The following is a 27,803-nucleotide window of genomic DNA, read 5'->3' on the forward strand; positions in this document are numbered from 1 at the left end:
ATCCAGTGGGACTTGTCTGGGCACTGGGGCTGCTGTGTGCTGTAGGCAGTGGGGACGAGCTGATTTCCTGGGGGTCTACTAAACCCTCCCAGCTCCCCAGTGGTTTTGGCTCACCCTGGGTTAGCCCTGCTGCTTGGCTCTTCCACCTCTCCTTCCTCGGAGCAAGCTGACATCTAACCGTGAGACCCGTCTCTGTGATTAAAGCCCAGGAGAGAGGAGGCACAGTTGGGGGTGGCTGCTGGGCTACAGGATCCACTGTGTTCACCCTGGGGTGGGCTAGGGGCTGTTGGCTGCAACATCTGTCCCTGTCCCCAAGCTGCTGCTGCTGCTGCTCCTGCTGCTGTCAGAGCCTGAATTGCAAATGTGTCCATGGTACCTCCAGCTGCAGAGAGCAGGAGGAGGAGCTGGGCAGCTCAGTGCTGGTGACTCAGTATCTTCTGGCTTCTGAGGAAGCGGCTGCTGGAGATGCTGATGCGCGTGGGCAGCAGGAGCCACATCCTCAGCTCCACGCCTGGGATGTGGCAGGGGGTGGGTGTCAAACCCCCTCAGCATGTACTTCCAGCTGCCAATCTGTGGTACATGGGAACACTGGGGCCAGCGTGCTGCTCTGGAGCCAGCTCTAGCTTGGGGTGAACACCAGCACTGAGAGTTTTTGGTTTTGGTTTTGCTTGTGTGGGAATTCTTTTTTGCAGAAACCTTCCTGGGGGCTGGTAGCCCTCACTTAGTGGGTAGCTGATCTGCAGGCACTGGCTTTTTTGAGCTGAAGGCTTGATTAAAGCCCTCATGGGTGCTCCTGGCTCTGTGGACCCTTGCCCCCTGTGCTGCAGTGGACGGAGGAACTGCTTCTGTCCCCACCTCCACTTGCTCATCTTCATTGTAGCTGCTCGTGGAAATGGGTTCAGTGAAACAAAACTTGAGGAGGTGCCCAGCCCAAGTGTCAGAGGCTTTACCCCCCGAAGGTGCACCATAACTCAAGCAGGGAGTGAAGCCACCAGGCCTCAAGTGAGCAAGCACAGAGGAGCTGTCGTGCTGCTCCACTGTCCCCTCTCCTCCTGTGGGGACAGGGGGTGGTAGTGGCAGAGCCAGCAGCAGCAAAGGGGGAAGGAGCCCTCAACCTGGGAGATTAATAATAGAAATGCTGGCATCCGTTTTAGATTAGCGAGAGAAAGCTCAGTACCCATCTCGCCCAGCATGTAACTTTAATGCTGAGATAATGAGCAATGATATTTATTTGTAAAAGATCTGGAGATATCGCTGCCCAGGGAGCAGCCAGGAGCTGTCAGAGCCCGCTCTGTCCCCTGCTCCCAGCTGTAACCCAAGCACTCTGCTCCGACCAGCTCACTTTTCACGCTCCAGCTCCGTTAACTGAGCAGGGCACGTGGTCCAACTCAGAGCCCTGGCTAAGATTTGCTGAGACTGCTCGTGATTTGGGCTGTCCTGGCGAGGAGATGACTGTCTTTAAGGATGGTGTAGAAACATCCTCTGGCACCTGCAGGTCGAGCTGTTGGAATGGGGTTTAAACCCATCTCTGAGCCTTCCTCTCCACTGTTCCCTCTCCCAGCTGTCTGGGCATCATGGCTGGAGCACTGGGTTGTGCCCAGGAAGGGCTGGCAGGAAGGATGTGGGCAGGAGGTGGCATGGCATCAGCTGAGCTGCTGAGGGGAGGATGGTGTGGTGCAACTGCCAGCAGGCACTTCCCCTGCACCGGCTGAGATTTTGAGGCTGTTTCAGGGAGTTTTGGGGCAGACAGCTTTTCCTGGTGGCAGGGCTTGCCTTTTGGCTGGATCCGGGACAGATGTTTGGCACAGTGATGGCTCCAGCTTTGGGGAAGGAGTTGGGTCCTGTGGGCATCTTGGCTCCTTCAGACTCCCTGATTTGGGGACAGAATTGCTCCTGCTCCCCTTTCCCTGCCTGGGTGGGTCTGAGAGGGCTGAAGGATGCACATTCTACCGTGCCCAGCCTCATGTTGTGTAACCGGACCGAAGGCAGGCTTAGGCTCTGTTTGGCAGGTGGGTGTCCCTTCCTTATTAAGCCATCCCTGGGTAATTACTGGGTTAAGGCCTGATGGGATAATGCCTCATTATTTTTCTGCTATTGGGGGATTAGGAGCAGTGGGATTTCTCAAAGGCTTTATCTCTGCTAAGGTCTTTGGGCTGCGAGGCACGTTTGCAGGCAGGTAAGAGGACCTGGGCTTTGCCAGCCTTCCGGCACCGATTGCCAGGGGCTGGGGTGGTGGGTGTGGGTGCAGCAGCTCCGGGCAAGGGGGACCCCAGAACAGGGGGGTGCTGCTGGCATGCAGCCCCAGCAGAGCCTGGTGGGGCTCTGCCATGAGGGATCTCCTTCTCATGCTGTTGCAGCCCCATCCATCGCGGAGCTCCTGCGGCTGGCTGAGCACCAGCGGGAAGGAGGAGGTGACACCTACAAGTTAACAGGGAGGTGGGTGATGTGCACTGAGGCAGGGAGCAGAGGGCATCCCTGGGGACTTCTCCTGGGATTTATGGCCAAGACAATGCAGAGCTATCAGCATGGCCTTTGGAAGCTGTTTGCTAACAGTGTTGTCTCCTGGCTGTCACATCATGGGCTGCTGGTGGGGGCTGCAAGGGAGAACATCACCCATGCATTGCTCTTCCTTGTGCCTTCCCCAGGAACCTGGCCAAGGACAGTTGCAGGGTGCTGGTGGGACTGGTGTTCAGAGAGTCCCAGAGGTGCTCTTGGGAAGGAGTTAGGTTGCCAGAAGCAGGAATAGAGTAAAATGTGCTTAATGAAAGAAGCCTGACTTGGCGGGAGCTTCCCGCCTCCCTGCCACCCCAGCACAGGCAGCCCTGGAGCCAGAGGGATGGAGCTGGCACCGGAGCAGGGAAGCAGGCTGGCTGGACGTGGGCCAGGCTGTGCACTTGATCCAAACACAGCTGGAGCTGATCTGATGAAGTGAGAGGTTAAGAAGAGAGCATCTGTTATCTAAAGGGGACACGCAGTGGGAAACTGTAAGCTCTTTATTCCCCCCACCCCCTCTGTTCAGTGTATCATCCCTGACTATATTTCTTTGATTTATTAAGGAAGCCTGTGCTTCCGGGGCTGTAATTAAGTGCCACTGTGTGAGCTTTTGATAGTGAGTGAATGATATAATGGCTTGCACATTCACTGTCTGCTCAAGTGCTTTAGGATCTAGATAATTCGAGGAGGGATTTCTGCTGCCCACCAGGGAATCACAGCAGGGCCTGGGCTGGGTCATGGTGGGTTTAGCTGAGTGCTCTGCTGGAGGGAGCAGGGAAGGATGCAGGAGCCACTTAGCACTGCAGTGGGAGCACTGTTCAGGAGGGTGTCCAGGACCCAGGCTGAGAAGGGAGTTCCCATCCTCTTGCAAAGGACCATCACAGCATCTTGACAGGCTGCTGCAGATTGAATCAGGCATTGACCCTCTCAGATGTCCTGTTTCCCTCCCAGCTTTGCCAGGTGCTGGAAGTGGAGAGGTGACCACAGCCCCTCAGCTGGCTCTACCGTGGTGCCATCTCTGCACCGAGGTGTGTTTTGGGGTAGAGGGGCCTCGAGCATCTATAGCCTTGAAGAGCAGGCAATGTCAGCATCATCCCGCAGATTTCCCTCAGGAGTTTGCTGGCAATGTGTTGGTGTGGAGCCAGGGGTTGGGGCTTGCTGGCTGCCAACATCTCCTGCTGCCTCTGCCAGCATCTCCCACTGCCTCTGCCAGCTGCCAGGAAGGGGCCAGCACCCGCAGCTGCCTGTAGCTGGAGGTGCCATGAGGATTTCGCTGGGGCAGGGTCACCTTGTGCACCCTCCTGCAATTCCTTGCATGCTGCCTCCACCCCTGCGAGAAGGTGTTGTCCTGCATCTCCCTGCACAAGCAAGGACTCCCAGGCACAGGTGGCATTTCTAGGCTGACGTGCAGAATGTTATTTTAATGCCAAGGGAAAGGTCTCTAAACCAGGAGCCTTGGGCAGGTGGTCCAGTTTGCATTTCTTCTGGGCCCTGTGCCACGCTCCAGGCTGCCTGGCACCAGGGTCTCTGCCACTGCTGGCAGCCCTGTCCCTGTGGTGTCCCAGCTCACACTGGGACCTGGTGGTCACTGCTGGTGTCTGTGGCTTTCCCCCAGGGCACTTCTGCCCTTGGTTCCTGGGATGGCTGCTGAGCCCCCCTTTGTGCCCCAGCAGCTGCTCCAACACCTCGTTCACCCACACCTGGTTTTTAAGCAGAAGTAAATATCTTTTTACTACAAGGACCATTTTGGATAGATAGGATTATTTTAGTGGCTTGGCCAATGGCCACAGAAGGAGCAAACTCAGGCTCCAGAGCAGCATTTTGGCTCAGTGCACATACACTTTCCCTGCTGGTCAGCACCAGCTCACAAACTTGCTGCCAGGAGCCGTGGGAGTGGCAGGAGGAGGAGGAGGTGGAGGAAACGGTGGGAAAAAAGCAACCCTACATGTAAATAAAAATAAAAAGTGACAGAGATTATTTGCTGGGTAATGAACTAAAATGTCCAACCTCCCACTGAGTAGCAACGTTGTTTATAAACTACAGAAAGGGCTTTATTTTAATGGGCAGTAAATCTCATTCATCCCCAGCCCCGGCAGTCAGGAGCGTGCGGGAGGAATAGGCTGGCACTGAACGCAGCCTCCTCGCTTCTGTTCTCTCTCCAACCAGCTTCTCCACTAGGTATTTATCCCCTCCGCCCCTTGCCCACATTTGCTGTTTTCCTCCCTTCCTCCTCTCCTTCCTAATCCCCTCCGCTGTGCTGATAACGGGGTTATCTGGCCAGGAAGAAAGGAAGAATCTATCCCTGTGCCTCAGCATGTCACATCCGCTTGGTTTTGTTTATTCACTTGAAAAATGCTTCCCCCCCCCCCCTCCTTCCCATGCTGTCTCTGGGTGGCAGCTGGAGAGTGGCTGAGATAATCACAGCCTTATTTTTTATTTATTCCTCTTAAATAAAGCCTTCTGTAGCCTGCAGGCAGATTTTGTCCAGTTGCCCCCATCCTGCTCCCGTGGTCCTTGCTCTGCAGATGGGGTGTGAGTCAGAGCAGAACCCAGTGCTATGGGCAAGTCCCCCTGAGAATCGCTCTTGTGGGGGACATGGTGGCTCCAATGGGGGGACAGTCCCTCTGAGCCTGGCAGAGGGGTTGGCAGGACCAGCAGTCGAGAACTGCAGGTGCAAAATACTTACTGATGTTCTATCTTGGGCAGAAAATCGTGGAAAATAAAGGTACGGTCTGGAAATAAGAGCATTCGAGGTAGGGGGTGAGGTGCTTGGGAGAGGTTTTGCTGCTTTGAGTTGAAAGGGGCAACAATGAGTGGTTCTGAGCTAAAAACAGGTTTGGGAGGTGGTCATGTCTGGTGTGACACGTGGTTGTTAATGGGTGAGTGCCTTGCTGAGGTTTGAGCTGGGGGCTCTCGAGCTTCTGGGAAGCACTGGGAGCTGATACTTGCTGTGGGAGAGGGACCAGCGTCAGGTCAGGTGGGAATTTCAGACATGCTTCACTTTCCCTCAGAACAAATCAGGCACCTCAAAAACTTCTGACCATAAGTTGTAGGGTGATGTACTCCTAAGGCTAAAAAGAAAATAGTAAGTTTTCTATTCCTGTTTGAGTTTAATGTCCATAATCTGCCATTAATCAAACCCAGGACTGTGAGATCCTTACTTAGGCCTAATCAGTGCATAATGGATTATCTACAGGAACTAATAAAAGGTAATTATCTATGCTTTGCAAGTTCCAATTACTGTACTTATATGATCAATTAATTCTTGTAACAGTTTCACAGGTGCAATTTGTGTGACAACATGATGCTGACTCCAGGCAGAGGCTCAGCTCCTGCCTGCTGGAGCCACTGCTGGTGGCAGGGATGCAGCCCTACCAGCACAGCTGGCCTAGAGCATCCCATGTTGTCCCAGGTCCTGCCCTGGGAAAAACCACCTCCATGCAAGGAGCAGCAAGGGGCTGGTATTTTCAGGCTTTCAGCCCTTCATGGTGCCCTTGTCCCCAGCAGAAGTGCTTCTACCCTGAGCTGTGTCCCTCCCCAAAGCAGGAGATGGAGCGTGGGTTCAGCAGCTGCTCAACCCCATCCATTGCCATGTGTCCCAGGGGACGTTGACCCTGTCTTGGTGTCACCTCGGGGAGCCCCTCTGCTCCCTTCCCATGCCCCAGCACAGCAAGCTGAGCCCCATGCAAAGGCAGCTGGCTCCAGTCATCTCCTTCTCCTGGCTGTCCTCACAGCCCTCTCGCTGGCTTGTGGAGTCATTGGAGGGTCTTAAAGAAGAAGGAGATATTCCAGCAGTGTCTGTGCAGTTTTAGGAACGGCTTAACATGACAATAAATTTGAGACACTTTACGCGTCCGCTCGGGGCCCAGCATTGTTAGGGTAATATGAAGCAGATTGAGTCGTGCTTGTGGCAAATGGCAGATCTGAGGGCTATAGCAGGAGCCCGGGGGGATGGAGGAGAAGTGGTGGGGACTGAAGGAGGACACGGTTTCTGTCATGTCGGTTGGAGCTACAGAGCCAAACCCTCCCCGGCTGTCCCTGGACATCTCCTTGCAATGGTGCAGCCCCGGTTTATGACTCAGGCTGTGGTTCTTCCTTCTCTTTTGGGGGATTTCTCCAGTCTTCTGGAGCTCCATAATTTAGTGTCACCTTCTGATGTCCCCCAAGATTGTACTGTGTCAGAGCATGTTTTGCGTTAAGATTCTCGCTTGGACTTGGAGTTCTAAAGCCAGGTCCTGCCCCTGAGGTAGGACATGGGCATGTGTCACCTCTTCCGTACCGATAGGGTTTGGGTGATGATCCACCAGTTGTCATCCTTACTCTTACCTGGATTCTTCTCAGTGCAAGAAGGGATAAAAAAGACTAGTGCTGGGTGGGAGAAAGACTTCTCTGGGGAGACCCTGGGGCTTTGAGATGTCTCTGAGTAAGGAGTATCAAGCTCCCAGACAGACCAGAGGCCCAGAAAGGACCTCTTGGAATATTTTGGTTTGATTTTAGCCTTTGCAGAGAGTTTCATGTCACTGCAAAGGAGCAGAAATAAGAATTTGTTTCAATACAAAACTTGCCTTTAAAAAAAAACACACACTGTTGGCCTGGGATCTTTTGAGAATTTCCATTGTTATTTTCCCCCTTTGCCCCAAACATGAAGTGAATTCATCTCTTAAGGACTTTTTCTGGGAAACAGTCTTGGTTTCATTGACATTTTTGTTTAACAAGGAAAAAAGCAAACCCACAAAGAAAAAAATAGAGAAAAAACAACCCCCCAAGCTCTTCTACTTAAAAAAGACCCCCCCCCTCCCAGATCTCCTAGTGACCATGGTATAACCACTGCTTTGTTCCTAGTGTGGTTGTTGTTGTTCCCTGCTTGCTCCAAGCTGCTCTGTCATCCCAGGAAGTGTCCTGGATGCTCTGGAAAGGAAGGGGCTGTGTCCTCTCCACAGTGACATTGACTGTGCAAGAGGGGTGTGAGAGCATCTCAGTGAGGTTCCTCTGTGTGGTTGCCACAGCTGCCTGGCTTGGTGCAAGTGTTGAGTTTCGGTTGGTTTGGGCATGGCTGCAGCTTTGCTGAGTCAAGGGACAGGGAGGTGGACACGGGCAGGTGAGGCTTCATGGCACCATCACTTGCAGGGGAAACTGCTCTTCCCTGTGCCAAACAGCTGCCCCTGGCCTGATCCACTGTTGCTGTTGGGTTTATTTTTCAAGCCCTGGCCCCCCTGTCCAGCCCTGTGGGCACAGCACGAGGAGGAGCCACTCTTGGTGCTGCTGTGAGGTGCTGCCACGTGCAGCCCTTGCAGTGCCCGACCACAGCACCCAGCTGCTTCCAGAGCTGCTTTTTTCTTCTTTCTTTTGTTACTGTTTCTTTCTTTTTATCTTTTTTTTTTTTCCCCCCAAGCAAGCCACCACAGGCTCCTCCAAACATTCCCCCAAAGATTATTCTCCCTCCTGTCTGCAACGTGTTGGCAATGCTGAAACTCCTGTTGCCCCATCCCAGCCTTCTGCTCCTGCTTCCTTTTCTTGGCTCAGCTTCTGGTTCGTAGGGTCCAAGTCTGGGCATGTCAGTTCCCTTTCAATACATTTTCATACCTTTGATTCCGCCTTTCCTTGGCAGCCGGGGGCTGAATCCTGGGTGCCCTGCAAACGTGACCGTGGATGTGCTGGTGCTGTGCAGGGCTGGGAGGTTTGTGGGGCAATGGTGGGTTTTGGAGCTGGACACTCACCCTCTGGATACCTCTGGCTGATTGACACCTTTCTGGGTCAACTTGTCTTGCACTAAACTCCAAAATGAGCTTGATGGTGAGAGGTCGTGCAGGTCATCCTGGCTGGGGGTTCAGGCTCCCAACGTGGGTGCTGAACTCTCCCATGGGTTCCTGACCATGGCACCTATGGAGCTAGAGCACTTAAATTCAGTACTAGGTAGATGGTTGCAGTGTGCAGAGTTGGATGCATTTCTCTTGTCAGACAGGGGTCGGTGTTAATTAACCTAATATTTCAGATTGCATGAATCATAGGTCTTGTTTGATTAAAAAAACCCCATCGAGCCCATTTGATAGGGTCTGCAAAGTTGGTGGAAAGCTGCTGGCTGCAGCAGGCATAGAATAAGACCAATCCAGAGCACTTATAAAAATGCCACCTTTGGTGACGTTAGAATCACTGCCGAACAGCTGCTTGGCAGCAGGAAAAGACCAATTAACTGTTTGCCCAGATCATGAAGTGTGTGGTTTGGCAAAGCCTGGCTTAGCAAGGGTCGAGTGCAGATAGACACGTTACGGACCATCTTTGCATTTGTTTGCTCTCTTTGTTTTAATTTGAAACTCAAGCCTCTTCCCTGTGGTTAGATCTTCCCAGCTAAGCAAGTTTTAGCAGAGAGAAGTTGCTTAGAGAAGAGAAAGGATGCTGGACGTGGCATAAAGTGAGAGCAACCACTGTTACCGCAAACTCTTCCCAACCTCTCAACAAAAACCGTCGGCACTTTTTTTCTCACTTCTCTCTGTTCTGCCCCTTTTTCAGTGCAGTTATTTCCGAAGCCAACACTGCAGGTTTTATTACTCCTGCTCATTATTTGAATAGTGCCAGAGGTGTGCACAGCACTTGGCAAACACAGGGGAAGGAAAGGTCTTTACTCGGGGGTTTTTATTCTAATTTAGATGATTGTTGTAGAAGTAATGAAGGCAGAAGAGGGGGCAGGCAGCACTGCAGGGGGCAGAGCAGCAAGGCAACAAGACAGGCTTTGAGCAAGGTCCTCATGCAGTCTTCCTCCTAGGGAGAGGGATGCTGATCCTTAGCAGGGTGGGTGATAGGAGAAACATTGGCTCTACCACACCAGGTTAAGCTCTTGCTCCCTCAAATGCAGCTTCTGTGACAAGGGTGAGGCTGCAGGGCTTCAAAAAGGAAGGGGCAAAACAATCCAGGACTTGTGCCACCCGGTAATGCACTGACCCAATTGTGCAGTGCTCTGTAAGGGGAGAGAAATTCCTTCCTGACCCTTGTACTCATCAGCCCATGCCCTGAAGCATGAGATTTGATTTTCTTTATCTGGCTTTCCATAATTGCAGATGTCATGTTTGGTACTCCCCATATCCCACCCCTCAGAAACAGCATCTGCTGCATTTAACTCAGTGGATCTTCCCCTCTGGGAGTTTGATCCTGGCTCTTTTCTGGAAGTGGCTGGAAGGAGGGAAAGAGACCTGGTCCCATGCACCTTCCCAGCACTTGGGTGGTTTTCCCTGGTACATGGTGGGTGCTGGTTGCTCAGTTGGGGAGGGTAAGTATCCCTTCACATAGCTGCATGTTCTCCCTGTTCCTGAGGACAAGCTTTATTCCAACCTGCTTAAAATATTTGGACTTTAATTTGTGTGTAGATATTTGTGAGAGTCACTTAGGAGTTATTCTTGCTCCCTCTGTTTGCTGGACCCCAAGGAATGGAGTGTGCCAAGGCCAGGACTAAGTCCTGCTGCTGGTTTTTCCTTTGATGAGAAGCACTTGGGAGGCATAAGCATCTCAAGGCTTGGAGGGTACCCCGTGCTGTGTGAGCAGGAGGTGCCCAGTTGAGGCTGACTTCTCCATCAAGTATGGCTGGGGCTGCGCAGGCAGCGATGGCTGGCGTGGTTTGGTTGGCCCTCCATGTGGTCAGGGATGTGAGGCTTGCTTGTAGAACCAGCCATTGGGTGTTTCCTCTCCTTAGCATTGGTTTCTCCAGGGCTTTTCTGGCCCTGAAGAAAGTCAGAGCATGCTGGCTAGGGGTTTGTGAGCCAGAAGGGACAGTTCAACCAGGGGCGTCCCTGTGATCCCCAGCGTGGTGGATGGGCACATGCCTGGCTCTGTTTGCCACCCACATGGGTGTGTGTTGGAGGCTGGAGGGAAAGCCCACCCCTTCTCTTAGATCTGCACCCTGGGCAGGCTGTGAGGGGTGCAGCTCACACCCTAGACAGTGAGAGATGGCTTGTTTTGGAATGAGACTAATGGGTGGAAAGCCCATTTTATTCTCGAGCTCTCCCGTGCCAGCAGTGAGTGTCACTCAGCCCTGTCTCAGCTCCTGGATCATCTGTCTTTCTGCTCCAGCTGCTTTGGCTTGAGAAAGGGACAGAAGAGTGCTGCAAAACCCAGCGTAGCTCTGACTGATCCACACTGAGCTGCTGCCTGCTCCTCAGCTCAGTCCTGCCTGCTCCCCTGCCCAACCCTGGGGAGTTTGTCTGCACGCGAGGAGCGAGTTGGCAGAGCCTGTCCTGAAAGAGTTAAAGTCTCTCGCCCCTTCCAGCCTGGGGAAGTGGAATTAGTCACGGCCTTCAGTAGAAGTGCTTGCCAGGTTATAAAAATGACAAATGAGCACAAATCAATAATGAAGTTAGTGTTTTCTGGGAACGCCAGACACGAACGGAAAAGTACATCAACATGGATTGATGCACCATGGCGAGTGGGATGAGCTGCCCCACGTGCATCCCTGGTGTGGGCATGGGCAAGGTGGCTCACTGTTGTGTTTGACTCTCCCCTGGCACTGGCACTGCCGTGGGTAGCCAGGATGGCTCTGCATGCTGTCACCTTCCCTGGATTTTGGTGACTTTTGGGGCAGAGCTTGCACGGTGCTGCTGGGTGCTGATTCAGCACGAGGCATCGAGGAGGCGGCACTGGGATATCGGAGGTTGGGGATTGCAGTTGTTGCCCTGGGGATGTTGAGTGTCTGATTAATCTTCAGGACACAGGGTAGTGTTTCCACAGCTACCACGAGGTAGCTTTGGAGGCCACGTTTCCTTTTCCAAAGGGACTGGGGCATGTCTGGAAAGGAAACAGCCTTCTAATTGGATGACTTGAAAATCTTTACCATCGCTCGTTACAAACACATTAATCAGCCCATGTTGAAAGAACTGCATGGCAAAAATGACATTATTATTATTATTTATTGTTTAGATATGGATGAGTTTAATCCTTTCCTAGCCTGAGCCATGTTCAGAAAGTGACCCAACATCCCAGTGCTGCTTCCTGGCTCCAGGGTCACCTGGATTCTGTGCAACCATAAACCTCCTGGGGATGTCTTGGGGATTTTCACCAGTGCTTTAAAATGTATCAGGGAGGGGAGGAAAGTGTCTCAGGGATGTAAATAGCAGGAGGTGAGAGTGATGGGGCTGAGACCTGGCAAAGTTGTGATGCAGGCAGGATGGTGAAGGCTGCGGTGGAGCAGGGCTGAGCTATGCTGGGAGAGCTGGGTGCTGCTGTGCAGAAGGGGGCAAGGGTTTAAGAAGAGCAGCACCGTGTTTGCACAACATTTCAGGGTTAGTAGCTTTCCCAGGGTATTAGCACATTTCTGTAATTAATGTAAACTTCCTTAATTGGCCTCCCAAAAGTCCTGGCTTCTGGTTGACCGCTGGGTGCCTGGGCTGGGTATCTCGCTTTCTCCTTTGGGATGTGGTTTCTCTTGGAGGCAACGCCTGGTGCCTGGAGCTCCATCAGCAGCCTTTCCCTGTCCCTGCACTATCCCAGCTCCCTCCTGGCCACAGACACTGTGAAGAGCCTGAAGGGTGGGTGTGAAAGTGCAGATATTGATCTGATGTGGTTTTTCCTACCTGCAGCAGGTCATGGAAGTGCGGGAGGACCCTTCACCACCATTAGTGTTTCCTTGGCTAATTTGTCACCTTTGCATGTACAGAGAATTCAAGTGCTGCTCTTGTCTTGACAATCCTCCTTAGATACATCAGCTCCTTTCTGTCATGGCAAGTAACCCTCCAGACCCTGAGGAGAGTGAGCTTTCAGAGAGCGAGTGCAAAGGGTTAATGGGGCTGAGGATGATGGATACCTGGGAAGAGCTCATCAGAGAGAATCACATTCCTTTGAGGAAATCGATAATCTGGGATACTTATGCTCCTCATTTTCAAGGGGTTGTCTTCATCACTTCATCACCACTTTCCAACTGGAAATGATGGTGTCGGTGCAGACAGGCTTGTCCTTCCTCCTTCCCCCTCAGTTGACCTTACAGTGTAGGTAGAGTCTTACCTCTCTATACAACGCTGGAGGATGGTGATGCCAGAGCACAATCCCAAGTGGGCCCAAAGCAGAAACTCCAGCTCCAGATGCCCCAAGAACTCCACAAACTTCAAAACACCCACAGCAAAGTAACCCTCCCACTGCCTCCTTGGAAGAAGTGAAGCAGTGCTTGGGTGTGAAGGTTTTCTGCCAAGGTTCTGATGAAAGTGGTGTTATTTAGTCTGGAGAAAAGGATGCTGAGAGGAGATGTTACTGCTCTCTGCAACTACCTGAAAGGAGGTTGGAGTGAGGTTGGAGTTAGTTGGTCTTTTCTTCCAAGTAACAAGTGACAGAACAAGAGGAAATGGGCTGAAGTTGTGCCAGGGGAGGTTTTGATTAGATGTTAGAAAAAAATTCTTCACTGAAGAGGTAATTAAGCACAGCAACAGGCTGCCCAGGGAGGTGGTTGGCTCTCCATCCCTGGAGGTGTTTAAGAGACATACAGATGTGGTGTTTGGGGATCTGTTTTAAGCACTGGACTTGGTAGAGTTTGGTTAATGGTTGGTAGAGTTGGGTTATGGTTGGACTCATTGATCTTAAAGGTCTTTTCCAACCAGAATGAGTGTGTCCTTCACAGTGAGAGGCGTGTGGAGCCCTGGCTGGACACGCTGGGGCTCGGGAGCGCGATGGGTGCGATCCCTCTGCTCCCGCAGGGAGCTGCCAGCCCCCAGCACGTCTCGGCAGCTCCATCACTATGGGAGCCACATGGTGTGAGCCCATCTCTGTGCCTTGGGCCCTTGCCAGCACCCAGGACTCTGCCCCACGTCCCCAGGCATGTGGTGGCACGGATCCAGCCCCCACACTGATGAGATGGCTTCAAAGAAGGGTTAATCATTTGCCAGCCCAAGGCTGCTGGGGTGTATCTGAATTCCTCGCTCCTATAGACACCCTGTCGTGTACTTGATTGTCGTGCTCTTGCCTGGAGCTGCTACACAAAATGTTTTGCAACAAAAACCCCAAACCACATGAAAGTCATTCAGTTTCATATTTCATTGTAACCCCAAATTCAGGTTAGCCAAGAGTTTCAGTAGTTTTATGAACCTTTCCCATGAACCTTGAGCAAAGGCTATAGCTTAACCTGTGTTTGATGAAAACCCAGGTGCCACTCAGTTGCTTTTGAGCAACTTTTGAGGTTTGTGCAAACACAGAATTCAAGGGCTTTCGAGAGGAAGGAAGAAGGGAACCCAAAATCACGTCAGAGCTGGTGATGGTGTTTGCAAGGAGCCCTGCATACATCTGGGGATTTTATTCCTTGGAGCCCCAGGAGCTGGGACTCTTGACACCTGTGTTGCCAGGCTCTGCACTGGGTAGTGCCATTGGTGATGCTCTGAGCCTTCCAGGCAGCATCACCACCAAACCAGTTGCTGTCATTTGGTCAGTGCTGGTGCTCTGAGCGTTGTGGCTCCTGGGGCCAGCGCATGGTCCTCATGGCAGCATCTCCCGCTGCTGGTACCCCTTCCCTTTGGAGCGGTGCTGGGTGAACCCAGACTCTGCTCTGGGCATGGCTTGAGAAATAACTCTGTGAAAGTCAGCAGCGTGCAGGAAAGCTCCCGAGCCAAAAACATGATGGGCGGGTGCCGTGAGGGGTGGGGATGGGGCTGCTTCTGAGCCACGCCTGGCGCACAGCGAGTCCTGCCCCTGGATGTTGGGTATTATTACATCCACACGCGGGTTGCTTTTTCGGCAGCGCCGTCTTTCCTTTCTCCAGCAATTTCCTGAAATAACGTTAGGGAAATGTGAAAATCTTGAACTTTTGAACCTCCCTGGAGGACAGTGTGCGAGGGGATGGCGGCAGGAGGAGGGGACGCCCGCCTTCTGCCTGCCGTTTATTTTGGCTACAGGACCTAGGGGTGGGGAGGAGGGGGCTGGGCAGCCCCCCAGCCAGCCGAGGAGCCGGATCAGAGCTGCCCCTTATTAATTAATGGTTTTCTTGTCGGTGGGTCATGGAGGCGAGGAAGCCAGAGGAAGTTTTCTTTTGCTTGCAGATGCCGGGGAGAGGGGGAGTGCCTGGGCTGGGTGGCGAGGGCAGGGGGTGACACGCAGGGGTGATGGATGAGGCCTCGGGTTTTCGGCCGGGCTCTGGATGCGGGCAGCTCGCTCTGGTGAGGAAGAGAGAGGGGAAGGGGGATACGCTGCGCCTGGAAAGTACTTTTCCCTCTGATGAACTTCAGAGGCGTATAAATCACTGCCAGGCTGCAGCTGCGAAGCATGTGACGCTGGCAAATTAATGGTTCCTTGGAAAACACCGGCCATCCCGCTCCCCTCCTCGCCTCTTAAAGGCGCAGCCGGTGGCCGGGCCAGCCCCAGGCATGGGAATCGGGGGGTCAGGGCTGGGCTGGGGGGACCTTGTGTGCCTGCCAGCCCCTGGGTAAGCTGGGGCTGGGTGTGGCTGTGGAGAGGAGCCAGCATGGGGGCTCCTGCAAGACTTCCCGTCAATCAGAGCTCTCCATGCAACGCAATCCATGGAGCAAAGCAATGCTGTCCATGGTGGGCTCCTGCTCTGCTGCACGTAGTCCCGGTACAAACAGCACCAAGGTGCTCCTGGTGATGGTATTTTTTCCAAGGGGCCTTAAGTGCTGGTAGGAGCTCCTAGTCTCTGCATTCCAGTGCCTCTCCAATGCTGTCCCCCACCTGGGCTGTTGTGCAGTGACCAGAGGAGGATGGAGATACATGGGAGGAGTGCAGGGCACACTAAAACCTTGTAAGTACTGCAGTGTTGAGTTTGCAGTTGAGGTGAACATCATGCCAGAGGCTGACCACCCACCCAGTGTGAGTATCCCTATGCTGGACTGAGAAATGCCAGCCAGAGCCAGAGCAACCCACCCAGTGCGCTGGGTTGCCAAATGCTCTAGCAGAGGGTCACAGAGCATCTTTCTCATGGTGGCATCAAGAGGCCACCACATCCCAGGGCTGGGTGTCCACTCTCACAAGGCACATCCCATACAAACCTCGCAGATAAACTGCTGCAGGGTCAGAGGGCAGTCCAAGGTTCCCTGGCTCACCCAGGGCTACCACCCAAGTCCCAGGGTGTATCCCCTGTCACACCCTCTTGCTCCTCTTAAAAGCAGCAACAGAAGAGGAGGGGAATCCAGCACTGCAACTTCTGCCCAGCTCTCCTGGTATGCAGGAGGGGGGTGGAGGGAGCTGAGGCACCAGCAGAACAGTTAAAAATTACTAAATACTCCCCTAATATAATTAGGTTTCCATGCAAGAAATTGCCTTAATTGCCAGAGGGATGTGGGGGAGAGGGGAGGGGAGCCAGGCTGGGCTGTCCTGGTGCTGCTGCTCTGGCTGGCATTTCTCAGTCCAGCATAGGGATACTCAGCTCTGACTGGTGTCCTGAATAAAAATTTGTCCCAGGCTGAGCCTGAAGTAAATAAACGTGTTTTTCAAACACGATGGGACTGGAGGTGAGTGCTGGCGGGGGGCTCAGCAGGACCAATGTCAGCCCCCATGGATGGATTTGCTGGAAGATGAGCTCAGAGACTACCCAGACACTCTGTGGTTTAAATCACTGTTTGTTTTCTAATTGCTGTTGGAGCAGGGAAAGTTAAGCAGGCAGGCAGGGGAAAACCCCCCAACAGAGTTCTGTGATTTACATGGTAAAGGAGATAAGTGGGGATTTAAAGAGAAGGGAATATATAATTGAGCTGAACGTGTAATATGAGCATGGATCCAAACAGAGAGATTGTAATCAGAAGTGTTAGGAGAAGCTGAAGCTTATTAATGAAACGTCTCATCTATTTGTCAGCTGAAGAGGAACAGCCTTTCCCCAGCAGCTGAGGGAGGAGGGGGTGGATGGGGGAATCACTCTTGGCATTCTTGCTGTCATCAGAGGTGGGGCTGCCATCTTCCTGCCCTGGTGGGTGATGCTCAGGCCTGAAAGCAAAGGCAGGGTTAGGGGAAAAAAGGGAGGACGGGGGTTTTACGAGGCTGGACATTGTTGTTTTCCTTGCTGTCATCTGCTGTAGAAATTGGGAGGTGGCAGGGCCCTGCAGCAGGGCTGATAACCACCTGAGGAAGGGCCCTCCTCAAAGCCCTTCTCCTCCTCTCCACTCTCTGTCCAGCTCCCTGCCCACGGAAGGGATGGCGTGTGGTGTGGCTCACCAAGCGCCTCTTCCAAGGATGACACCATGAGAGGTGCATACCAGAGCGTGGTGGCCAGTTGCCCCATTTCATCCTCCACTTGCTCACTTTTGGCCCTGCCCCAGCATTGCTGTTGGGGCATCTTCATCCCTTGGGGTTCCTCAGGCCTGGAGACGATGCTGGCAGTGTTCAAGCGGTTAACCAGGGGCCCTACACAGCTCCAGCAGGGAAGGGCTCTGGCTTTGGGACATAAAGAGAGTATTTTTTAAAGGGTCCTTCCCAGGCCCTGGCAGTTGTCTGCAGGCTGACAAAACGCCTGGAACGTGAAGACCCGCTGGACATTGACCCGGCCATGCCGAGCTCAATTAGCTGAGGCTATCTGATTGGACTTGGTGCAGCCTAATTAGCTTTGGACTTGAACCAGAAACTCAAACCCAAAGGCAGCTTGCAGGAGGAATGTCCTTTGCTGCAGCCTGCCCAGGGGGAATGGCTTATCCCAAGCCTTTTCTCTGCCCTGGGAAGATGGAGCAACCCACTGACCCTGCCTGTCCATCCCTCCGACCACACAGCTGGTGTTGAAGGGGTTTAAACCTTCCCTCCTGCCCAGCCTGCGATCCTGAATCCAGGGGAGTCATGTAAGACTGGAGGAAGCTTCTTTCTCCTGAAGAACGGTGTGTTACTGTCTGCTTTCCAGAAAGCACTTGCTGTTATCAAAGGTGACCTGGCTTTGGCAGCTGCCTTCCCTATCTTGTCAGGCGCCTTCCTGCAGCACGTAGGCACTCAGTTCTCAGGCTCCTTCTCCTGGACCTCCAGCTGTGGTGCACAAAGTGGGTGGTTTGTCCCCGAGGCAACTGGCTTGCTCTGGAGCACTTCAGTCATTGGTGGAGATGTGGAGAAGAAGCTAAGATGGGAAGGGATGGCTGTTTGGGAAATTATGTTCCTGTGCGCAGCAAAACCCCCTGGAGGGATGACTCATCCCACCTGGGTGCTCATGACCAGATGACACCTTATGCCCAAGCCAGGCCTGCTGGGTCTCACCTGGGAGATAGGAAGACCCGTGTGGCCTTGCAGTCAGCTGCTGTAGTCCAGCATCCCCTAAGGAGATCTACCATAACTGGTTTTCTGAAAAACCAACTAGCAGTGTTGCCTTTTGCTGGTGATGGTGTGGTTGGTGGCAAGCAGCTTCAGGGCGTGGGGATGCCAGCTGCACGCTGGCGGCGAGCACCAGCACCAGCCATGATGGATCAATTAAAGCCCATTATGCCAAGTGAATGACTGTGATTATCTCCAATCTGGATTAGTGTGTGTGCACAGCACTGGGATACAATCCGTCTGGCCGGTGGTTTGTAGGCTGCTGTTCCTGGAAGCCAGGGACAGGAGGATCTGCAATCCACAGCCTGATCCTCCCCCTCTGGCCTCCTGCGGCTGTCTCAGATTCAGAGGATGGAGCTTGTCACCTCAGATAGGTGCTGCACAAGTAGTGTAGGACCTTTAGGTGATGTGGGCTGGTAATTAGCAAAACCAGGGTTGCTGAAGCACTTCCAGGGCTGCTAGGACCCATCAGTGAGGCGGGAACCTGTGTTTTAGCCCACAGTGCTCAAAGCTGGGGGCAGGGAGAGCCATAGGCTGCTCCTGCTTGTGGTTTTTAGGATTTGGCTCATCCCAGGTCTCCTGGAGAGAGAATCTGGAGAGCTGGGCCGGTTGGAAGAGTTCATGCTGTGGGAAGCAGTGGGGACGTTTATTCTGGAATGGCCTGGTGGCCTTGTGACAGGCTGTGACCCAAGCACAGGCATGTGGTGCAAGAAGCAGAGCTCCCCCTCTCACAGCCTGGGCTGGCAGCCCCATTTTGGAGCCAGGAGCTCTCAGCCCCACTTCATTGCACCCTTTGGGCAGCTTCTTTCCTTGCCTGCTTTGGAGAGGAGCATTTTAAGGCTTGAGGCAGCAGCTTCCCCCAGGAGGAGGGAGAGGAGCCTGCTCAGCTCCAGGTCTGAGACCCATCTCCTCTCCACATCCATCCTCCCAGCCTGGAGCCTGGCACAGGGATGGGATTGGGGGCAGCAGGTGGGATGATCCAGGTTCTCCAGCACGTGCCACGTGTGCAGCTCATTACTGCGAGGTCCTGGGGGAGCTTTGACACGAAACAAAACTTCTCCTCTATCTGCTAGAGCAAGCCTAACGTTTTCAAGCTCCCCTTGTGTCTCACTGGATCCTGCTTGGTTTTTCATAGCTCAGAGCGTAGCACCCCCTCAAGGGCAGTTAGATCTCTTCCAATTTGCCCATAAGCCCATAAAACTGCAATTGAATGTAATTAAAAGGCCATAATGAGCTTCAGCAACCTGCGGGATCACTGTGTGTTTGCTCTCCCTGCGCTCCTTTCAGAGAATGGGATGAAGTCAGGCAGGCTGTGAAGGTCAGCCTTTGCCAGGGAGGATGAGGAGCTCCAAGCAGAGCTCCCTGGTTCCTGGGGTGGGATGGGTAGACGTGGGGAAGCCTCTGGGTGCTGCTGCTGTGTGCGTGCGTTGTTGGTGCCCATCAGGGAGGGTGGAAGAGACCCTGGGTACAGCCTCTGCACTGTCTTTGCAGAGCATCTTCCTCTCTGTTAGCTTCTTCTGCTGCTGTTTTGGCTTCATTGATCTTCCTTGGGGGCTGGAAAGATGCCAGGAGGTACAAATCCTCTCTTGGCATGGTTGGTTTATTCCTGGCAGTGCTTGGGAATGGTTAGTGGCAGCAGGCAATGGCAGTGATGGGGGCTCTGCCCTTGTGCTTTGAGGTCTGGGTCCTCAAACCTCCCTTCTGGGGTTACACGGGGCTACCCCAGACGATGGGAGAGGTACAACCCCAAGCGGGGTTTTCCTGGAGGCTCCTAATGCCACGGTGTTTGGGGCAGAGAGCTAGACTGGGGGCATCTGTCCCTTTCCTTCTGGCCTGTGCCCCTGAAAGCACTTGGAGGGGAGAGTGAGCCCTGCTTTGAGCTGCTCCTGACTGCAGAGGCAGGAGCTCCAAAGAGCCACCATGTCGAGCCCTTCGGCAGCCGTCGGCCGGGCCCGGCTGCCAGCCCGGCAGCCCTGGCAGCAGCTCCACGCTGCACCTATTATTGCCTGGCCCTGCTCGGGTTCCCAGCGAGTAAATTAGGGGCACTGGCTGAGCTGCTGACAGCAGAACAGAGCGCATTGTATGAGCAAGGACAGCGCCGGCCCTTGAGGGGTGAAATAGGAGCCTGTAATTTCTCAGGACTGTTGTGACATCTTTGCACAAGCGTGTGATTGAGTCACATTTGCTTTATCAGCAGAATCCTTGTTTTTTCTGGGTGCACCCTTCCCCCTCCACCCACTGCTGCCAGGCTCGGGGGGGAGCTGAGCTGTGCTGCCTGTTCCCTTCCCCTGGGCTCACCTTTGCCTTCCCCTTCCCCTTCTCTCCGAGGAGCCCCTCACGCTTTCCATGTGTCACGTTCACCCTTCCTGCTTTTTGCCTTCTCCACCCAGGGGATCTCGGAGGCTGCCCTTTGTGCTTGGGAGATGCAAAGTGAAAAAAACCACCCGTGGGTGGGGGTTCCACCATGGGTGGGGAAGATGGTTGTTGGTGGGGTCTGCTTGGGGCAGGAAGCTGGGAGGGCTGGAGCTCTGCCGGGACGGCGGCCGGAGGAAGAGGCGTTTCAAGCGTTTCCTCTGGTGACACGGTGGCTTCTGGAAAATTCCTGTTTTTGAGTCCTTCCCCCTTGGAGTCGGGAATAGTCCCCACAGGCTTCCGGCTCTGCCAGTGGCTGTGGGAGTGGGCTGTGCTTTTACAGGGCCCCTGAGGTGGGATGGGGGCTTACGGCAAAAAAAGAGAAAATGAGCCCCCATGCTGGAGCTGAGCATGCTTGGTTAGCCCTGGGGTGGGGTCTGTGCCTATCCTGCATGGTGGGGCTGCTCCCCCCCACTGTACTAGTAGCATCCTGGTTTTTGGGGTGTGTCCTGCAGTGAGGGCGTCACCAGACCTCTGTGCATCCAGGCTCTAGCAGGCGTGGAGTGGATTAGTGGAAGGGGTCTTCCAAACAGGACCCCGTGGTGCTTTAAGCCAGAAAATGGGAACATTGGTGAGCCCATGGCCACCCACATGAGTTACCTCAGAAATGGCCAAACCAGGGGAGAGACCCCCAGATGCCACCCAGCACTTGCCAGCCTAAGTCCATGATGGCAGCCACAGTCATCCTTCCTCTTTGCACTGGGAAGGTCTAATGGTACCTGCAAAGTTGCATCCAGAGGAGAAAATAGGATAGAGAGGCAGAACAGGTGTTGGAGCTGCAGGGACAGAGATGTCCCAGCTCTGCCCCATGGGGTAGGGATGCTGTCTACTCTGAGAAGCACAGCTATGAGGTCTTGGAATGGGTACCACTTTGCAGAGCCAGGATCTGCCTGGGCCCACAGCCTGGTGGTGGGATGCTTTTGCACTTCTCCTTCCCCTTCACCTTCTGGGATGAGCAGAAGTTTGCCTGAATAGCAGCAGTGGGGACTTGGGCTGGGGGAAGGAGGGGTTGGCGTGCAGAGTGCAGTGGAAAAGCTGCTTGTGGGCACTGTAATCTCATGCCACGGCCCATCAACCCTGTTGGGTGAAATCTTGTTAGGAGCCAGCAGCTAATGCCTGTCAGTTGCCTGCAAGGGGCTGGGCTGGCAGCATGAAGAGGGATGCTGCAGAGTTTCCTCCAGCCAAGGAAACCCCCTGGAAGGGGACCCCAAAACGTGTCTCTGATGGGCACTGGGTTTGGAAGCTGTGCTGAGCGGTCCTGCTGTCAGGTTTTGGCTGGCTCAGGCAGGACTGGGGAGCTGGGGGTGAGAAGCTGTGTGGCTTTGAGGTTTTAGTTTGGTCAAAGTGAAACCTAGCAGTAGGAGGAACCCACCTGGAGCAGAGGGCAGCTGAAACTGAGTTTCTCACTGTCCCCAAGTGGCTCGAACCGCCGCGGTGGCACCCAGCAGTTCTCAGGGGAAAGTGCTGAGTGTGGCTGAAGAAACTCTCCCAAACCTCAGAGCTGGTTCCTAAAGAGAAGCAGCATGTGGTGAATTTTAAACACCCTCAAAAAACCCCCATTTCTTTGTGCTGTCCCCTGCGCAGACTTTGGAGGGGTCTGAGAGGGATGTTCTTGGGTTTGTCTTTGTACCCAAGTCCAGAAATGAAAAAGAAAAAAACAATTTAAGTTTACTTTTGGGTGAAATCACAACTACTCAGGACCAACATGCTTGGATTGCACTGTGGTCCAGTGCTCCTACACCCTTTTGCCTATCTATAGCTGTGACAGTGATACTCAGAAGGGATGTATCTTCTGATGCATCTTCTGATGCCTTAGAGTGCCCATTCCCAGGGGATGCCTCTGCCACGTGCCTGCTGCCTGAGTGGTTTCAGGGGATGGGTTGCCTCTCCTCGCTGGGCAGAGTCCTATAAATACAGTTTAATGTGCTTGAGCCACAAGATGATGCTTGTTCCTTGAATCTGTGGTTGATTTTCTGGGATAACAGCCACGCTGCACCATGCAAGTGTTGTCCTGGAGTTTTCCCACTGTCAGGTCCCTGGCAGCAGTTGGTGTTGGAAGGGGAAAAAGTGGTTCTCGCTCTATCCTTGCTTTAGTTCTCAGCTGTGCTGGTGTAAATTGAGAGCAAACTGACTCAAGATTGTAAGACAGGGACAATTGCAGTTCATCTGCTGTCAACACACTCAAGTTTTTGGTTGGGGACAAAAGTGAGGACGTGACCTCTTGTGGTCACCATATTCCCATGGCAATTTTCACATAAAAACTGTGCTCAAACCCTCATGTCCTGCCTGGGTTTGCTGCCTGCCTGTTGCTCTCAGCATCCCCCTTTGTAGGAGAGTGCAGGCTCTTTGTCACTGGTGGCTTGGATTGTTGTGCTGGGGAAGGTGAAGAGGTGGAAACCTCCATCTTTTGAGATTCCTTGGATGGAAACCACCTGAAGAGATTGCTGTGCTACTTTTGAGCAATATCAGCAAATGGACAGTGATTCTCACTACCAAGTTTATTTTGGAAAACTCAGCACATGCAGAGGCACTGAAAGAAGGAACAGTGCTCTCAGTGCCCTGCATTTCTGGGCAGATTCACGTGCATTTGGGTGTCAGAGGCCTCAATCTGGTCAACACCAAAGTGGCCCTTGATAGCAGAGCAGGAGGAGATTTCCAAAAGCCTGATCTCAGCTGCTGGTCCCCAGCCCCTCCAAACGTGGCCCCACAGCCCTAACGTGGAGGGCTGACTTAAGGAAGGGAGTGGCAACCTGAATTTAGGATTTCCTGCTGTTTCATACCCAGAATTGATCTGCTTTCTGATTAAGGAGGAAGAGGTGCTGAGAAAAAAAAGAAAAAGAGAGAGAGAGAAGAAAGAAAAGCGGAAGTGGGGAGGGGTGTGGGCAGCTTTCCAGATCTTGGCTGGCGTCGGGGCTGGGTGTGTGGGGTGCTGGTGATGTGGGTGCATTGTACCCTGGGGTGCTTGTACCCTGGGGTGCTTGCACTGTGCTAGCTCCCTGGAGCTCTGGGGTGCCTACAGACCTCTCTGGTCCCACTCGGATGGACTGTTTGGTTGTACCCTGGGGCTGGAACCCTCCTCAGCTGCAGAGAATTGTGGCTCCAGGAGTCTGTTTGTGCCCTGAGATCTATTTTTTTTAAACTTCCCCTCTCTCAGAAGCCGACTGCCGAGCCACCGAGCTGCTGAGTAAACTCCCTGGATAGGAGAGAAAAGGTTTTCCAGCAGAGCTAGGTCACTGTAGTTTTACTGGCAAAGCCTCTTAAGCATAAATGAAGATTATTCTGGCGAAAGCTTATGCTGGTACAGTTTATTCTGGTACAAATGAGCTATCCCGGGGGAAAAGGAAAAAAAAAAGTACCTCTGTGCTGTTGTAATTGGTTCTGCTCTGGGACGTTTTGTGGTCTCGAGATGTTAAAATCAAAGCCCTCTTTGGTATTGCATTATCAGCAAAAGCTGTTACGAGGAGAGGCCCGTGCACTGGGTGATAAAATGTGGCAGGAAGGTATTGCGAGGGCTGGGGGGTGGTTTGATGCTTTCACCAACCACAGCTCCCAGGGGGGATAACCTGCCTGTCCAGGCCACAGCCTGACATGGGTGTTGCTGATCCAAACTGGAGGTTTCTGCAGTTGGCCCCAAGAATGCCATGGGGATAGGAAATAGCAGTGAAGCTGCCCAGGGACATTTGGTACTTGTCTGAGTGTCTGATGCAGCCAGGTGAGAAGAGGGAAATGTGTTTTATGAAAAATGTTTTCTTCCTTTAATGAAAATGAGTAATAGTGAAAAAGTGCTGTCACAGAGCCAGGAGGGAGAAAAAAATATGGGGAAGGTTGATTTAGCAGTTGAGATGCTAGCCTGGATCTTGCAATACCTGGGATCTATTCCCAGCTTTGGCTCTGATTTCCTGCATTACGTTGGTGAAGGTCACTTGTGCCATCCGTGTCTGGTAGTGGAGCTGCTGTCGTGCCTCAGTTTCCCCACCAGTGGAGCAGGGATGACAGCATCCAACAGAGATCTTGCCAAGACAGGTATCTGCTGGAGGCAAGGGCAGAAATGAGCACCGTGCCAGAAAAACAAGACTTGGGCTCCTTATCTTGAGGCCAGATCACGGTGGTTTCAGCTGCAGCCTGTTCCTCTGCCGCCGAGGAGAGCTGAAGGCACGCACAGGGCTCTGGACAGGCACAGAGCTCCGTGGCTTGAGGTGGATGGTGTGGCCCTGCCCTAAATGGCTTATTCTTGGGGAAAAATTCCCATCCAAATGTTGTGGCTCGCGGGTTCGTAGTTTGGAGGAAGAAAAAGAGCTTCATTGCAAATTCTTCAGCTGCTGAAGAGCTCTCGTTTCCAACCTCCCGACTGCCATGGGGCATCTTCGAAGATATATAGAGGCTGTTGTGTTTAAACAAAGGACACACAGAGAAAATAGCTGCAATTTTTGGGTGCGGCAAGAGGGGAAATGCTTTGAGAACGACTTTTTTTATTATTATTTTTTTGATTATTATTTTTTTAATTTAGAAACAGGCACAGAGTTTATTTTGGTCAAGAGATAGTCACACGCAATGGCTTGAAATGGCAAAATTACGCAAGAAAAATGAACAGTCTCACACTGCTTGAACTGAGAAGGCATTTGGGAAAATATCTCCCGTTTCCTGCAGTCCAAGCAGTGTCCAGCAGTTTGGGGGTGTATTTGTTTTTGTTAAGGATGTTTCCTCAATCTAGGCTTTTTTTCCTTATTAAATTTATTTTTTTCTAGTCCTCCTTCAACATCCAAGGTCCTTTGGGATGCTTGTGATGAGTGAGGAGTGTGGGCTTCCCATGTCCAGCTCCATATCCCCGTCTCTTCACCTCAAGTCATTATTTTCCCCAAATGCATCTTCTCACTGGGAGTGTTCCCCCTCCAGCTGTGTTGGCAGCATCTGCAGAGAGTTACCCAAGGTGGATTCTTGATTTTGCTAAGAAAAAAGCAACCCCAAAACGCTTTTTAAAATTTGTTGGTCGGTTGTTTTGGGCTGATGAGGAGGAAGCATTTGGATGAGGAGTGGAAACTTCTCTGTGTCCAAGGGGTTGCTTTGAACTGGGCTTGGAGGCATGACATTCTGAAGGAGTTCAGATCTGGTTCAGATTTCAGAGTGTTTGGCCAAGGTTTTGGGGTGAAAACACACCCAATGTGTCCGTTGTCTGCACATGCTTCTCCCCGACAGGCCTCTTCAATGCGAGGTTAGTCCTCATCTTGTCTCCTTTTTGCTGTTGTTGCCTGAATTATTTTCTCCAGACCAGCCCTACCACACACGCCCAGTTCCTCACTGGGTGCCGGGGATCGTGTCTCCTGGGAGGGTGAAGTGTGTAAACAGGATGGGTGAGGGGAGCCAGCTTGGGGGTGCAGGACACCCGGGAATGGGGAGCTCCTGTGGTACCCCAGGGATGGGTGTTTTGGGAGAGGTGTTGGCCCTGCACGTGCTTTGCTTTCTGGCATGCTGGAGTAGGCATGGGCCGGTCGCCAGTAACCTGCCTATGACCTCTCCTGCCTTAACTGTTCAGGATCTTATAAAAAGAAGGACTGTGCTCCATTGCCTTCCCTTTGCCAGCAGGTCAAGTGCCTGTTTCCCCTGGCCAGGGGATCCAGAGCATCCTTGGATGGTGTCCACCCATCTCGTTTCCTAGCGGGTGTCTCTGGGGGTCCTTGGGACCCCATGCCCGGACACACGCTGCTGCAGAACGAGCTCCTGCCTTTTCCCCCAGACCATGGATGGTGACAGGGGCACATCTCGGGTCCCCGTAGCCCTGCTTCTCCTCCCAGCCAAAGTCGGCAAAAAGCAGAGAGCGGGGAAGCACAGTCCTGCTAAACTCCAGGAGCAGACCCCGAAGCCTCGAGGAATTTCCCGGGGTTCCTGTTGTGCCGCCCACATGTCACTGGCCGCCGGTTGTTTTATATCAACATCCTGTGAGAGCTGATGTCCCCAGGGACAGGGATGCTTGTTCCTGCCACAGAGATGCCTGCCAGGGCCTGCACTCAGACTCTTTTCAGCCCTGATAGTGTCACCTGGCTGGAGCACAGGGTCTGGGGACATGTCCCCTCTACCTGTCTCGGAGGGGAGCAGAGGGCCTGGCAGAAGGAGCTGGCGATATCCCAGCCCTGGAGCCTAATCCCTGTTTTTACATCCAAGCCCATACCCCTTCTTTGCCCCCTGCCCCAGGGATCCCGTTTCTCGCTCTTGTCTGGGAGTTTAAGGAATTATCCATGCAGGGAGTGAGCCTTTCCCGTGACGTGTGTAATCCTGTTACGCCTGCGGCAGGGGAAGGCACATGGGAGTGCTGGGGACAGCTGGGCTCTGCAGGGGGACACGCGCCGTGGGGGGCTCTGGGTGTCACGACAGCACGGCTGGCAGTGCCTCTGTGTGGGGAAACCCTTGGGGGTCCCCACAGGGGGTGCAGTGGTTGGACTCTGGGAGCAGCACTGGAACCCTGACAGCGCTGTGGGTGCTGGGGAGCCCCTGACACCATCCAGCAGCTCCTCGCTGCCCCCCCGGGGGCCCCCAGCCAACCCCTTCCTCGAGCAGGATTGTTTTGCAAGCTGAGTGACAGGATGGGGAGGAAATGTGCCAGGAATGGCTCCAGGTCTCCTCTTGGGAGAATCTATTTTTAACCCCTGCCTTCCCGCCCCCACCTCCCTCCCCCTCCTCTCCCGGGACAGGGGGTGCAGGCAGGCATTCCCTATCCCTGCTGCCTGCAGAAGCTGCCCCCAGCGCCCTGGCAGCAGGCAGCCTGTGTTCCTCCTGTTGACTTCCCCATCGCACACTGGTGCTCTGGATGGACACACAAACCACGCGTGCAATGCACAAACACACTCCCACCATCAAACCACCCTGCTCCAAGCTCCCCAGGCAGGGCCTGGCCTTGCCATGCCACCATAAATCTGCATTACCCAGCAGCATGGAGGGTGTCTGTCCCTTCCCATGGGGGGGGGGTTCCACCCTGGACCAGCAGGACCAGCGATGCTGCCTCTGTGGCAGAGGTTAGAGCTGGGGTACAGCAGGTGAGGGCAGTGCCAGCTGGCCCTCAGGTGGAAAAGCTCTCCATGCCTGTCTTAACGCCTGCGTAGCTGCTCCAGCAGAAGGTGGTTTTGAAAGATGGAGGATGCATTGGGAATTTGGAGGGCTGTTTGAAAAGCAGCCCCTTGGCAGGGCAAGGAGCAGGGGCTGTTGCTCAGGGCTTGCTGAGGCAATGTGTCAGAGCCTGTCCTAGACCAAAGACTCAGCCTCATTTCTCTTTCTTCTCTTACAGATTTCTCCAACCAAGTCAATTCCACGTCCCTGAACTCTCCCACGAGCCGGGGGCCCATGGCCACCCCATCCCTCCATCCATCCATCGGGCCAGGCATCGGCTCCTCACTGGGCTCCCCGGGCCAGCTCCACTCACCCATCAGCACCCTGAGCTCGCCCATCAACGGCATGGGACCTCCCTTCTCTGTCATCAGCTCCCCCATGGGCCCGCACTCAATGTCCGTCCCCTCCACCCCCAGCCTGGGATTCGGCACCAGCAGCCCTCAGGTAAGGGGGAGGTGATGGGGACATCACTGCTGCCTCTTTAGCTGGGGAGAAGCCACCTCCATGGTTTTCTGGTCCAGACCAGGCTCACAGGCAGCTGCACTGGCCCCGCAAGCACAGGGAGATAAACCCCATTGCAGGCGGCTGCCAAAGGCTGGCAAAAAAAAGCAGAA

At 53.5% G+C, this 27,803-nt stretch overlaps 1 protein-coding gene across 1 annotated transcript in view; it reads left to right on the top strand.

Moving 5' to 3' along the window:
- Positions 1–27,803, top strand: part of RXRA (retinoid X receptor alpha) — a 109,961-nt gene that overhangs the window by 42,734 nt on the left and 39,424 nt on the right. The window contains exon 2 of the mRNA XM_051636814.1: positions 27,368–27,633. Coding sequence (XP_051492774.1) covers positions 27,368–27,633 — 266 coding nt within the window. The remainder of the gene's footprint in view (positions 1–27,367; positions 27,634–27,803) is intronic.

The sequence above is a fragment of the Apus apus genome, chromosome 19 (assembly GCF_020740795.1).
Source record: "Apus apus isolate bApuApu2 chromosome 19, bApuApu2.pri.cur, whole genome shotgun sequence".
In the NCBI taxonomy this organism is placed as follows: domain Eukaryota; kingdom Metazoa; phylum Chordata; class Aves; order Apodiformes; family Apodidae; genus Apus; species Apus apus.